A 14,571-nucleotide genomic window follows, 5' to 3' on the forward strand; every position below is an offset into this window, starting at 1 on the left:
ACCGCAGACAGGAGGAGAGGATACAGCGTGAGATCACCACAATGTACACTTCCCAATTCTGGATGAACACAATATACACTTCCTGGTTTTGGAACAAATTAAAACCCGGTTATGGTTCAGGACAGCAGATAAACAACCCCAGTATTGGGGCAGCATTAACCCCCCTCTTATTATTGGGGCAGCATTAGAAACCCCCCAGTATTGGGGCAGCATTAACCCCCCTCTTATTATTGGGGCAGCATTAGAAGCCCCCCAATATTGGGGCAGCATTAGAAGCCCCCCAGTATTGGGGCAGCATTAGAAGCCCCCCAGTATTGGGGCAGCACTAGAAGCCCCCCAGTATTGGGGCAGCATTAGAAACCCCCCAGTATTGGGGCAGCATTAGAAGCCCCCCAGTATTGGGGCATTAGAAGCCCCCCAGTATTGGGGCAGCATTAGAAACCCCCCAGTATTGGGGCAGCATTAGAAGCTCCCCAATATTGGGGCAGCATTAGAAGCCCCCCGGTACTGGGGCAGCATTAGAAGCCCCCCAGTATTGGGGCAGCATTAGAAGCCCCCCGGTATTGGGGCAGCATTAGAAGCCCCCCAGTATTGGGGTAGCATTAGAAGCCCCCCAGTATTGAGGTAGCATTAGAAGCCCCCCAGTATTGGGGCAGTGAAGGGTTCCCCTCCCCCCGCACTCACTCAGTGGTTTTATAGACATCGGAGAAGAGTCCGGCCTTCTGGTATTTCTTTTTGGGGGGACGTGTGATCTTCTTCTCCCGCTGCAGGGGAGGAGCCAGATGACGGGAAAACGCCTCCGCCTGTTCCTGGGGACTCAGGCCGATGTCCCGACCTGTAGAGTCATCGATGAAAGAGATCTCCGCCAGACTGGAAGAGAAGAGAGGGAATGATTGGACGGTGTAGGCGGAATGATTGGACGGTGTATAGGAGGAATGATTGGACGGTGTAGGAGGAATGATTGGACGGTGTATAGGAGGAATGATTGGACGGTGTATAGGAGGAATGATTGGACGGTGTAGGAGGAATGATTGGACGGTATAGGAGGAATGATTGGACGGTGTAGGAGGAATGATTGGACGGTGTAGGAGGGAGGAATGATTGGACGGTGTAGGAGGAATGATTGGACGGTGTAGGAGGGAGGAATGATTGGACGGTGTAGGAGGAATGATTGGACGGTGTAGGAGGAATGATTGGACGGTGTAGGAGGAATGATTGGATGGTGTAGGAGGGAGGAATGATTGGACGGTGTAGGAGGGAGGAATGATTGGACGGTATAGGAGGAATGATTGGATGGTGTAGGAGGAATGATTGGACGGTGTAGGAGGAATGATTGGACGGTGTAGGAGGAATGATTGGACGGTGTAGGAGGAATGATTGGACGGTGTAGGAGGAATGATTGGACGGTGAAGGAGGGAGGAATGATTGGACGGTGTAGGAGGAATGATTGGACGGTGTAGGAGGAATGATTGGACGGTATAGGAGGAATGATTGGACGGTATAGGAGGAATGATTGGACGGTATAGGAGGAATGATTGGACGGTATAGGAGGAATGATTGGATGGTGTATAGGAGGAATGATTGGACGGTGTAGGAGGAATGATTGGACGGTGTAGGCGGAATGATTGGACGGTGTAGGAGGAATGATTGGACGGTATAGAAGGAATGATTGGACGGTATAGAAGGAATGATTGGACAGTATAGAAGGAATGATTGGACGGTGTAGGAGGGAGGAATGATTGGACGGTATAGGAGGAATGATTGGACGGTATATAAGATGTAGAACATGCGGCCTGACTGGCAGCCATACCTTGTGTTGCTCTCCGGGTCTTCCTCCAATGACGTCCTCAGACGTTTCCTCATCGGCTTCTCCACACCCAGTTGCTTCCTCTTCCATCCCTTGCGGTGCTCAGCGGTCACGCCCTGCACTACGGCCTCGATGACGTCCGTCACGGTGTCTGCTGCTCGGGCGGTGACATTCTCCTGCTGGCTGGCCACGGCCAGTAGAGAGTCTGGAGGAGGACACTTCCTGGGCCTCCCCGGCCTCCTCTTGACAATGTTGTTTCCTGTCCGGGACTGTCTCTGCAGTTTCTTGGCCTTCAGGATCTTATTGACGTGGTCCATGTTCTTCTTAGAGGCCAGGATTGTATCGTAGTTGTACAATCTCCGAGCCTGCTTGTGTATGGCTTCCACCACACTCCTCTTCAGGCTTGGCAGGCGACCAGACGACGGGCCGAAACCGTCTGGAGGAGATTCCGAAACAAGCAAAGTGTCCGAGCGGCTCTGGCCTTTCTCCCGGCAGTGCCCCCTGGCAGGACTGGAGGAGGAGGAGGGGAGGACGTCATCCACTGTGCGTGGCAGCAAACAATCCACAGGTTCCTCCATTGTAGAACTGTGCCGTAGGCTTCGCAACGGGACCCCCATGACTGGAATAAGACAACAAGGGTTAGTAATAATGACCATGGCAATGAGCCTCCAAATCTACACCCGGCACCTCCCACAATCCCCCAACTCAGGGTATCAGGACTGCGACACTTCCGAGGACGGGAAGGAACTGAAATACGAGTATGGTGCCAGTGAGACCCCCGCATGATATTTGAGGCCCACTGTCAGGAGTGGCTCACTGCTCTAACCTGATCACAGACCCTTCAAATCTGTACAGACAGGACTGTCTCTACGATCAGACTGGGAGGGACTGTCTCTAGGATCAGACAGGGAGGGACTGTCTCTACGATCAGACTGGGAGGGACTGTCTCTACGATCAGACTGGGAGGGACTGTCTCTACGATCAGACTGGGAGGGACTGTCTCTACGATCAGACTGGGAGGGACTGTCTCTACGATCAGACTGGGAGGGACTGTCTCTATGATCAGACTGGAAGGGACTGTCTCTACGATCAGACTGGGAGGGACTGTCTTTACGATCAGACTGGGAGAGACTGTCTCTACGATCAGACTGGGAGGGACTGTGTGAAAGACTTTTTGCCTATATGCTTCAATTTAATTCTCCCTGCTAGTTTAATGCTGTGTGTGTGTGTTAGAGGTAAAAGGTGATTTCATGTGTGACTCATTCCTCTGCGTAACAGACTGTTGAAATGTTAATGTCCCACCCCCAGCCAGCTCTCTATTTTAAAGGATAACTGATCTATTGTGTGTGTGAAGAAGACCTGTGTTTACCCTTAAGAGATGTGTCTACAGGGTCGGCTCCAAAGTGTCTGCCTATAATCTGTATGAGAGCCCCCACTGTGTGAGGGGGGGCGGAGATTGTCATTGTAACAGTTTGTAACTACATATAAGCTAGGTGTTGTACCATTAAAGTGTCTCTTGTTCCAGCAGTAAGCTTGGCTCATGTGTGGATTATTGGGCGATCCCAGGAATATCCCTCCTCGTGGAATATTGGGTGATTTTCTTTATGGGAAGAAGGGAATGTTTGACGGGGATATCATTCTAATACCACCACAATTGGTTGGTAGCAGTGGGATTTTCCCTTCTATTCCCCTTTACACCCGGATTCCAAGCAGACACTGGAAGAACTACTGGAAGTTCGTGGAAGGATTGCTAGCAACAAAACCAAGCGGGTCATCATAGCAGAATTAATGGAGCGAGACCAGGAGAACTTGGTTGCAGCAACGCCAGCAGTACAAGAGATGGAGACACCAGTGATTCAGGAAGAGGAATCGCCAGCCAACAAGCTAATGAGAGAGAAGCTAGCATGGTTCGGTCCGAACCCAACGGCGGATGTGGTGCTGAAAGTGATGGACCTGTTAGCAAAGGCAGAACTACAGAAGGATAAACAAATAAGAGACGCAGAACTACAGAAGGATAAACAAATAAGAGACGCAGAACTTAGAAGGCTAAACAAATAAGAGACGCAGAGCTACAGGAGGATAAACAAATAAGAGACGCAGAACTACAGGAGGATAAACAAATAAGAGACGCAGAACTACAGTTAAAACTGGCAGCAGTCCAACAAGCAGCCGCACATTCTCCAAACAGTGAGTACAGCACAGCAGATGCAAGGAAGATTCCGTTTAGCGCTTTTAAAGCTTTTGATGAAAAGGACTGTGAAATTGATAACTACCTGGCGGATTTTGAGCGACAATGTAACCTGCACCGAATAGCTAGAGGAGAATGGGTTTCAATATTGTCAGGCAAAGCTTCTGATGCTTTCCGGACCGTGCCAGATCAGGATATCCATAGCTACGCCCGGGTTAAAGAAGTGCTCCTGGCTCGTTATGCAGTAACCCCAGAGTCCCACCGACAGAAGTTCAGGGACTCACGCAAAACCACGAAAGACTCTTACGTGGAATGGGCATGCCAGTTATCCCTGTCGGCCTCTAACTGGGTTAACAGCAGCCAGGCCACCACCGCAGAGGACATTTTGCAACTAATGCTCCTGGAGCAATTTTACAATCACATCCAGACGGACGTCAAAGATTGGGTGAGAGATCGCAGGCCCATGACTCTACCAGAGGCCGCGAAGTTGGCGGATGAATATGCGGATACTCGCAAGACGAACCAGGTCACACCACGGGTACAACCTCCACGACCAACGGCGCCCTCACACCCACCAGCCGATAGACACCAACCTCCTAACAGACCGGTGACATCTAGCCCTCGCTATCCACGCCAGGAGGACAACGAACAACGCTGCTTCCGGTGCAAACAGCTGGGTCACTTCAAGCAGAATTGCCCCATGAACGACAACACCAGGTCAAATTGGTCTCAACCTGGGTACCACCCACCAGCAGCACCCCATTGTGTAGACTCGGCTTGGGATCCCCAGGAGCTGGGTCAGGAAGAACCATTGGGCACCCCTTACAAAGCCCTCATTGTACAATCTGTTATTACGGACAACAGGGAACACCATTGTCAGCTGGGCATGGGCGACAGCCATGAGCCGGAGGGGCCCTGGAGGGAGCTGGACAGAAAGAGGCACCGCCGGCTACCCCCCAAGAAGAAGAGGTCCTGGAAGCCGTATAACAAGCTGACCTGGGAGGAGAAGAAGCGACTGGAGGAGAGGGAGTCGCAGCGGGCGTCCCAGATGCGGGCCGAGATGTTCGCCAAGGGCCCACCGGTGGCCCCTTACACCACCACCCAGTTCCTGATGATGAAGGACCACGTGGAGAGCCTGCAGGACATGAGCAAGCAAGAGCTGATCCGTGAGTACATGGAGCTGGAGGAGTGCATAAGCCGCATGGAGGAGAACAACCACCTGAGGTCACAGCAGGCTGACCCCCCCAGGCTCCATGAACTGGAGATGCTCAAAGAGGAGAACCGGCGGCTGCGGAGGGAGCAGAGGGTGGCTGACCCTATGGGGCACTGATCCAACCCCCCCCCCCCCCCGGACTCTGAGCACCAGTGCTACAGCATTTCAACAAATATCAATTTTTCTTTTTATGAATCTCCGGTGATTGTCACTTCCGAGCCATAACTTGCCCCCTCCCATAGCGGGACACCTAGACGGCGGCGCACAGACCCATTCGCTGTCTTCACACTGACTTCTGGTGACTCTGCAGATCGCACAAAGACTTGGGGACTGACCGACGTGTGATCTGACGACCCGGTGGCATACCTGAGTCGGAAGCTGTTGCCAAGGGAGGTCAGTTACGCCACCATTGAAAAAGAGTGTTTGGCCTTGGTATGGGCACTCAAAAAGCTCACACCTTACCTTTATGGCCGGGCTTTCACTCTCATCACCGATCACAACCCCTTAGTGTGGCTTAGCCGGGTTTCAGGGGACAACGCCCGTTTGCTACGCTGGAGCTTGGCCTTACAGCCCTATGACTTTACGATTCATTATTGCCCAGGCAAGCAAAACGGGAATGCCGATGGATTGTCACGCCAAACGGAGTTAACCTTGGACTAAAAGCTCTGAACCCGTCAATCCTACTGGACCAGGAAAGGTCCAACCGAGTTGCCGGGGCAGGGAGAAAAAGGGGGGCCATTGTGAAGGACTTTTCGCCTATATGCTTGAGTTTAATTCTCCTTGCTAGTTTAATGCTGTGTGTGTTAGAGGTAAAAGGTGATTTCATGTGTGACTCATTCCTCTGCCTAACAGACTGTTGAAATGTTAATGTCCCATCACCCGCCAGCTCCCTATTTTTTAAGGGTAATTGATCTATTGTGTGTGTTGTGTGAAGAAGACCTGTGTTTACCCTTAAGAAATGTGTCTACAGGGTCGGCTCCAAAGTGTCTGCCTATAATCTGTATGGGAGCCCCCACTGTGTGAGGGGGGGAGGAGATTGTCATTGTAACAGTTTGTAACTACATATAAGCTAGGTGTTGTACCATTAAAGTGTCTTGTTCCAGCAGTAAGCTTGGCTCATGTGTGGATTATTGGGCGATCCCAGGAATATCCCTCCTCGTGGAATATTGGGTGATTTTCTTTATGGGAAGAAGGGAATACTTGACGGGGATATCATTCTACTACCGTCACAGACTGTCTCTACGATCAGACTGGGAGGGACTGTCTCTATAATCAGACTGGGAGGGACTGTCTCTACTATCAGACTGGGAGGGACTGTCTCTATAATCAGACTGGGAGGGACTGTCTCTATAATCAGACTGGGAGGGACTGTCTCTATAATCAGACTGGGAGGGACTGTCTCTACGATCAGACTGGTTGGTGCACGGAGATCTCAGCTGCCAACGTCCCATCATCACTGGGTTACATTGGAGATGATCTAATTTCTTCTGACTCCTGAGTGTCGGACATCAGAGGTGAGACATACAGAGAACTTGGGGAAGCCAAAGGAAGATACCTCATACGGGACGGCCTGAGAAGATCACCTCATACGGGACGGCCTGAGAAGATCACCTCATACGGGACGGCCTGAGAAGAAGGTCACCTCATACGGGACGGCCTGAGAAGATCACCTCATACGGGACGGCCTGAGAAGAAGGTCACCTCATACGGGACGGCCTGAGAAGAAGGTCACCTCATACGGGACGGCCTGAGAAGAAGGTCACCTCATACGGGACGGCCTGAGAAGAAGGTCACCTCATACGGGACGGCCTGAGAAGAAGGTCACCTCATACGGGACGGCCTGAGAAGAAGGTCACCTCATACGGGACGGCCTGAGAAGAAGGTCACCTCATACGGGACGGCCTGAGAAGAAGGTCACCTCATACGGGACGGCCTGAGAAGAAGGTCACCTCATACGGGACGGCCTGAGAAGAAGGTCACCTCATACGGGACGGCCTGAGAAGAAGGTCACCTCATACGGGACGGCCTGAGAAGAAGGTCACCACATACGGGACGGCCTGAGAAGAAGGTCACCTCATACGGGACGGCCTGAGAAGGTCACCTCATATGGGACGGCCTGAGAAGAAGGTCACCTCATATGGGACGGCCTGAGAAGAAGGTCACCTCATACGGGAAGGTCTGAGAAGAAGGTCACCTCATATGGGACGGCCTGAGAAGAAGGTCACCTCATATGGGATGGCCTGAGAAGAAGGTCACCTCATACGGGACGGCCTGAGAAGAAGGTCACCTCATATGGGACGGCCTGAGAAGAAGGTCACCTCATACGGGAAGGTCTGAGAAGAAGGTCACCTCATATGGGACGGCCTGAGAAGGTCACCTCATATGGGATGGCCTGAGAAGAAGGTCACCTCATACGGGACGGCCTGAGAAGAAGGTCACCTCATACGGGACGGCCTGAGAAGGTCACCTCACACGGGACGGCCTGAGAAGAAGGTCACCTCATATGGGACGGCCTGAGAAGAAGGTCACCTCATATGGGACGGCCTGAGAAGAAGGTCACCTCATACGGGACGGCCTGAGAAGGTCACCTTATACGGGACGGCCTGAGAAGAAGGTCACCTCATATGGGATGGCCTGAGAAGAAGGTCACCTCATACGGGACGGCCTGAGAAGAAGGTCACCTCATATGGGACGGCCTGAGAAAAAAGTTAATATTTGGAACAGTTCCTACAGCACGGCCAAAGAAAATGATCATCTCACACCGGATGGTCAGAGAAGAAGGTCACCTCACATCGGACAGCCGGAGAAAAAGGTCATCTCACACCGGGTGGTCAGAGAAGAAGAAGGTCACCTCACACTGGACAGCTAGAGAAGAAGGTCACCTCACACAGCATGGCAAAAAAAGATCAAGATCATCTCACACCGGTTGGCCAGAGAATGTCACCTCACACAGCATGGCCAGAGAAGAAGGTCACTTCACACCCACTGGACGGCCAGAGAAGAAGGTCACCTCGCACCGGACAGCCAGAGAAGAAGGTCACCTTGCACCGGACGGCCAGAGAAGAAGGTCACCTTGCACTGGACGGCCAGAGAAGAAGGTCACCTCGCACCGGACGGCCAGAGAAGAAGGTCACCTCGCACCGGACAGCCGGAGAAAAAGGTGATCTCACACCGGGTGGTCAGAGAAGAAGGTCACCTCGCACCAGACGGCCAGAGAAGAAGGTCACCTCGCACCGGACAGCCAGAGAAGGTCACCTCACACCGGATGGCCAGAGAAGAAGGTCACCTCGCACCGGACGGCCAGAGAGTCCTCTTATCTGGTCACACAGATATTCTTAGGTGCAAGAACAAAGCACTGGAAGGATGTCTAAGATATCCACTTCTATTCTGTACAGAACTCAATCATTGTCCAATCTAGTGGGATATCTGTGTCTGGAGTTCCCCCATAACTATACTCTTGCCTTTCTCATAAAATCAGAACTTGGCCTATGATGAGAAGATGAAGGAGCTGTATGACCCGGGGCCTCACCCAACCCTAATTACCTGAACATGAAGTGCTCTCAGATGCCGTCCTTCTTCTAGAGGGACTGTAACTGGAATTGTCCGGAGTCCTCAGACTACGCTCCTGGGAAGCTGGAAAATAACAGAGGAACCAATAAGCTCATGGCGGCATGGAGCTCAGGATATTATATTAATTAAAAGAAATGTCTGGTTGTATGGCTGAAGATCAGGGACGGGATGAAGGTCAGAGATGGGATGTACATGGTGGATCATACAGGAGATCCCTCCTTGTGGGGACTCTGATCATTGATGTAGTAGTAAGGACAGGATGAAGGTCAGGGACGTACATGGGGGATCATACAGGAGATCCCTCTTGGTAGGGACTCTGATCATGGATGTAGTAGTAGGGATGGGATGAAGGTCAGGGATGGAATGTACATGGGGGATCATACAGGAGATCCCTCTTGGTAGGGACTCTGATCATGGATGTAGTAGTAGGGATGGGATGAAGGTCAGGGATGGAATGTACATGGGGGATCATACAGGAGATCCCTCTTGGTAGGGACTCTGGTCATGGATGTAGTAGTAGGGATGGGATGAAGGTCAGGGATTGATGTACATGGTGGATCTTGGTAGGGACTCTGATCATGGATGTAGTAGTAGGGATGGGATGAAGGTCAGGGATTGGATGTACATGGTGGATCTTGGTAGGGACTCTGATCATTGATGTAGTAGTAGGGATGGGATGAAGGTCAGGGATGGGATGTACATGGGGGATCATACAGGAGATCCCTCTTGGTAGGGACTCTGATCATGGATGTAGTAGTAGGGATGGGATGAAGGTCAGGGATGGGATGTACATGGGGGATCATACAGGAGATCCCTCTTGGTAGGGACTCTGATCATGGATGTAGTAGTAGGGATGGGATGAAGGTCAGGGATGGGATGTACATGGTGGATCTTGGTAGGGACTCTGATCATGGATGTAGTAGTAGAGATGGGATGAAGGTCAGGGATGGGATGTACATGGTGGATCTTGGTAGGGACTCTGATCATTGATGTAGTAGTAGGGATGGGATGAAGGTCAGGGATGGGATGTACATGGGGGATCATACAGGAGATCCCTCCTTGTAGGGACTCTGATCATGGATGTAGTAGTAGGGATGAAGGTCAGGGATGAGAGATATTTTTGGTCTTCTATTTATAGTGTCTCCTCTCTGCAATGTCACGGCTTTCTCTATGATTGGAGATACAATTCCATCCGGAGATCGCAGAGCTCCTCCCCCCTCATCTGCCAGGACAGCGCAGGGACGTGTGATCCGCATCCTCCGATCTCCGGGAAGAGAGACGGAGAATTCCAACATGACAGAGACATCGGGGTCCATTCACTGCTGCCTCGTACACACGAGCGCTTTTCCCGACGGGAAAACTGCGAGGAGAGCTTTTGGCCAGGAATCCCGGCGGTGTGATGGAAAAACTGCCCAAAAACCGGCGGACTTTTGCCCGGCGTTTTTTGGCAGTTTTCCTATGGGAAAGCCGGGATTCCTGGCCAAAAGCTCTTCTCGAGTTTTCCTGTAGGGAAAACCGGTCATGTGTAGGGGAAAGACGGAACCTAGCAGGTTCTCAGCTTTCCCCTCGGGATTTCCGACGGGAACTTTTTCCATCAGAAATCCCGCATGTGTGTACGGGGCATAAGAAATGAATAACGACTGAAAAATGCGGTAAAATAGCGCATGCGGTAAATTGGTTTCCAATGTGAAATTCACTAAGAATTTGGCGCTAAAAAAACTCATGCTTGAAAGATTCGGTAATGCCGTAATCTAACGCACAGTAGCTGGTTGCTAAGGAGCGGGCCAGGAAGCCAGATGCCGCGTTTTTAACAAGCGATGACTCATCAGCTGTCAGCGCTCTTCCCCACTGACAGCTCAATGTAAACCAAAAATGCCGGCAATTAAAAAAATAGCGTGCCCACCCCAATCCATACCAGCCCCTTATACGAGCACGTAGTCCAGCAGGTCAGAAAAAAGGGGGGGGCTGGTGGAACCGTACTAGGCCACACGTTCTCAACATGGGGGGTTGCTTTTGCTTAGGGGCATAGGCTCTGCCCCCCGTTGATGGGGACAATGGCCTCTTCCCCACAACCCTGGCCTGTGGTTGTGGGGGTCTGCAAGCAGTGTGTTAAAGGGGGCACCCAGGGTTGTCGGGAAGAGGCCCTTGTCTCCATCAACATGGGCCCCCCCTGCCCCCACGTTGAAAGCACGTGGCCTGGTATGGTTCAGGAAAGGGGAGAGCTTTCCTGGCCTTCTGGGCTACATGATTGGATAAGGTTCTGGTATGGAATTTTTTTTAGTTTTCATTGCCGGCATTTTGTTTTTACATTCAGCTGTCAGTGGGGAACCCGCAGTCAGCTGATGGGTCATCGGTTGTTAAGGACACCGCAGCCGGCTCCTTAACAACCAGCTATGGAGGGGGAGAAGAGAACTCCCACTCTGCATCTTATCAATAACGCATGTGATCATTTATGCAAATGAGTCACCTTAGCGTGTTATCGCACGTGGTAATCTATAGCGAATTGACCCCAATGTCTCCGACACCAGGAACCTCACCATCCATTCAATACATTCGGTCACTCATATGCAGAGTCCCATCACCTTCTTACCTGCTGAGGATGGTACGGCCTCCTTCCTGGCAGATCGGCTGTCTGTGAAGAATGCAGGGCCATCACTTAGCGTCTTGCCCCCGGCATGGTTGGCAGCCATGGAGCCCCGGCAGTTGCCTATTGCACTTGTGAAGAGGTTGGTGTGCTCATCGCTGCTGGCCGGCTCAGAACTAGAGGTGAAGCCGCTGAGGGACAGGCTGGGTGAGCTGTTGGAACAGTCGATCTGTAATGGAGTCTGGAGACCCAGGGTCAGCAGGCCAGACTCGGGTGCCTCCCTCCGCACCCACTGCTCCTCTCTGCTCAGCAGCCCCTTGGGAGGAGATAGGTGAGTGCAAGGTAAGTGACACCTGTGCTTGTCTTTGTGTTTGTACCGCTCTGTAATATTGTCCTTCCCCAACCTGTAACGTTTTAATGACTCCAGAACCGTCCTAGAAGAGCCCACCCCAGCCAAAGAGTCCATGGAAAGCTGCTGTGGGTCTGATCTGTGCTCGCGGTGTTTGTGGCGGTGGCGGTGCTTGTGCTCAACCATCCAGCCGTAGGCCATATCCGGCGGGACGCTGGGGTAGGTGCCCACGGGGAGGAGAGGGGTGCGGCTGGTGGTCAGGAACGCCTCTTGGCGCAGGAGCTTGTGTTTCTTCTTATGGTATTTGGCAGGGTTCAGCAATAAATGGCCCGCATGCATGTAGGAAGGGGGGTGCATCGGGTTGGTAAAGGAAGGAGAAGGTGGAGGAGGGTACAGAGTGGGGGGGTACCGTCCATAATAACTTAAGCCAATAGGGGCAGCAGTGATGGGGGAAGGGGAGTAAGGCATGCTGTATGAAGGGTAGAAGCCAGTGCTAGAGAGGGGAAAACCAAGACTGTGGACGAATGGCATCTCTGACATTGAGTCCCGCATCTTGGGGGGCCGCCCCCTCTTCTTTTTTAAATCTGGTTTTCGGATGTAGTGCAAAGGATCCAAGGGGAAGGTTGGGTGGCTGTAGAAGCTGTTGAAATTGAGACGGAATATAGTAGGGAGCAGATCCCTGGGGATGAAATGGTGGCTCCTATGAGAAACATGGATCTCACTCAAGCGTGTTATGAGCTCCTCCAGCTCGGCCAGGAAGTCCGGGTCCTGCCGGGCACGCAGCTGCGGGTACTTCTTTTTCCGCTTCCGCTTTTGCCTCTTGAGTTTGTCGTAAGTGAGGAAGTCGTGACCCCTGTGCTTGCACTTGTGCTTGTGTTTCTCTTTCAGGGTGCTGAGAACTGGCGAGGTCTGAGGCGCCAGAAGGGAAATGTGTTCGAAGGAATGCCGCCTCTTCTTCTGTGCGCAGAACTTCTCCGCCCGGTCTGACGTGCTGTTGTTGTCCGTCCCGATGCCGCTGTCGCTGGGGATGGTCTCGTCGCTGTGAGACTCGCTGATGGGGGAAGACGTGGCTTCCTTTAAGGAAGTGATTTCGTGTAAGTGGGAGGGAGAGTTTGGCAGCAACGTTGGGGGTGACAGTTGTCTACAGTCCTTGGAGGCTTTCCTCATGGCGAGGGTCTGAAGGAAGGTACCTTGTCTGGAGTGTGGGTGGGGATATGGCACAGGGCTTGGCTCCACAAAGCTGACATCGCTGCCGATGGGGCTCTGGGCACCGCTGGCTCCAGGTGAGAGGGAACTGGCTGGAGAGGGAAGAACCTCAGGCCTGGATATGTTTGGAGATATGACGGGTGCTACAACTTGACCCAACATTGAGTGAGCCTCCTGCTGGGCAGTATTCTCCAACGCCGGAGAGCAGGTGGAATTGCTGGTCTCCGACGTTGACTTGGGCTTCCTGCCTCGCCTCTTGCCCATGTAGATTGTGCCTTTCTTGCTGACGTTGATTTGCTGACCCAATTTGGAAGTGAACGTGGCCGCGAGGGTCGATACCGTACCTTGCAGCTTCACCGGAGCCTTCCCCCTAGAGCTTTGCTCGGCCGTGCTAGAGAGAATCTGACTCAGCAGCTTCTTCCGTTTCATAGTCTTCATCTTATTTATCTTCCGGATGATATTTTTCACAAGTTGCCCGTTATTTTTCTTCAGAGATTTCTTATCTGCCTCTGAGCAATTAGCGCCGGCGTCGTCAGCGTGGAGCCTGCTGTTCAGATGCTCGTCGTTCTGTTGCTTCTCCTTTTCGCACTCGGTTTGCTTGCGATTATCGGTCACCAGAAAAGGCGCGACGGACAGGACAGGCGGAGTTCGCATCGGGGCAGTGGAATCCCTCCTTGGCCTCCCTCTCTTCCTGGGAAACGCCGGTCTGGGAAGGCTTGTTTTTAGAGACGACATCTCGATCTCCGGCTGGAGAACGGGGGCCCTTGCTCTTCTTTGGATTGTGATGAGGCTACTTTAAAAGCTGGGATTTTAAGTGCTCTTTTCGGGGACCCTCCAGATGGGGCATATCCTTACTTTTAGGCTTCCCTCTCTTAGGTTTGTAAGCGTTGGAGCCATCGGTGGACATACAAACCATTCTATAATTCCTATGGGAACTGTACAGCTTGTGCGTTTCATTGATGGCTCCTTCATTGGAAAGGTTTGCTTTGGACAATGACTTGGAAACTTGACCATGAACTGAGGTTTTCCCGGAAGATTTCTCCGGTGTGCCCCGCTGAGACCGCTCACTTCCCACTGATGCCGGCCTTACCCCACCATGCTCAGGCGATACTTTCTGGGTCGTTTTGTTGGGCACTTTTGTCCACCGGGGCTTTTTGCCTTTCCTTTTCTTAAAATGTTTGATCTGCGTGTTAGTGCCGCCATGTTGGTTGCCGTAAGGTGGTTTTTCCGAGAGGCTGCCGACCTTCACCAACTGTTTTTTCCTAAGTAAACTTGCAAAGCTGACGACAGATGGGTTTGAGCGGTGGCTGCCAGGCTCCACCCTCTGTGTAGGTTTTTTGTCTGGTACAGGGGAACAGAAGTCCTTAAATTCCCACTGGGACACGTTTGACCTCTTTGCTCGTCTTTTCGTTAGATAAGAAGTCCAAAGAGTTCTGAGGGATTCTATGAGCCCTGTTAGCGGGTAAAGTGTTGGATGTAAACTTGCTTTTGTCGCTTGGCTCATCAATACATTCCACACGCGTTGCGTCAGGAGTTAAGTGCAATGAACTTGAGGGGGATTGGGGACAATTCACATTTGAACTCCTACTGGAGGAAGTCAGAGACGTCGCTGGTGCTGGCGAAGGTAGATTACCTTCTCCGACGGCACTGAAGG

At 52.1% G+C, this 14,571-nt stretch overlaps 1 protein-coding gene across 1 annotated transcript in view; it reads right to left on the reverse strand.

The window, feature by feature from the left end:
• ASH1L (ASH1 like histone lysine methyltransferase) overlaps positions 1-14,565 on the reverse strand; it is a 53,853-nt gene extending 39,288 nt beyond the window's left edge. The window contains 6 exon segments of the mRNA XM_040333051.1: positions 685-870; positions 1,811-2,426; positions 8,752-8,841; positions 11,369-13,672; positions 13,675-13,746; positions 13,749-14,565. Of these exon segments, the coding sequence (XP_040188985.1) occupies positions 685-870; positions 1,811-2,426; positions 8,752-8,841; positions 11,369-13,672; positions 13,675-13,746; positions 13,749-14,421 (3,941 nt within the window). The 5' untranslated portion in view covers positions 14,422-14,565.
• Between the last annotated feature and the right edge of the window lie 6 nt (positions 14,566-14,571).

Source organism: Rana temporaria, chromosome 13 (genome assembly GCF_905171775.1).
Source record: "Rana temporaria chromosome 13, aRanTem1.1, whole genome shotgun sequence".
NCBI lineage: Eukaryota > Metazoa > Chordata > Amphibia > Anura > Ranidae > Rana > Rana temporaria.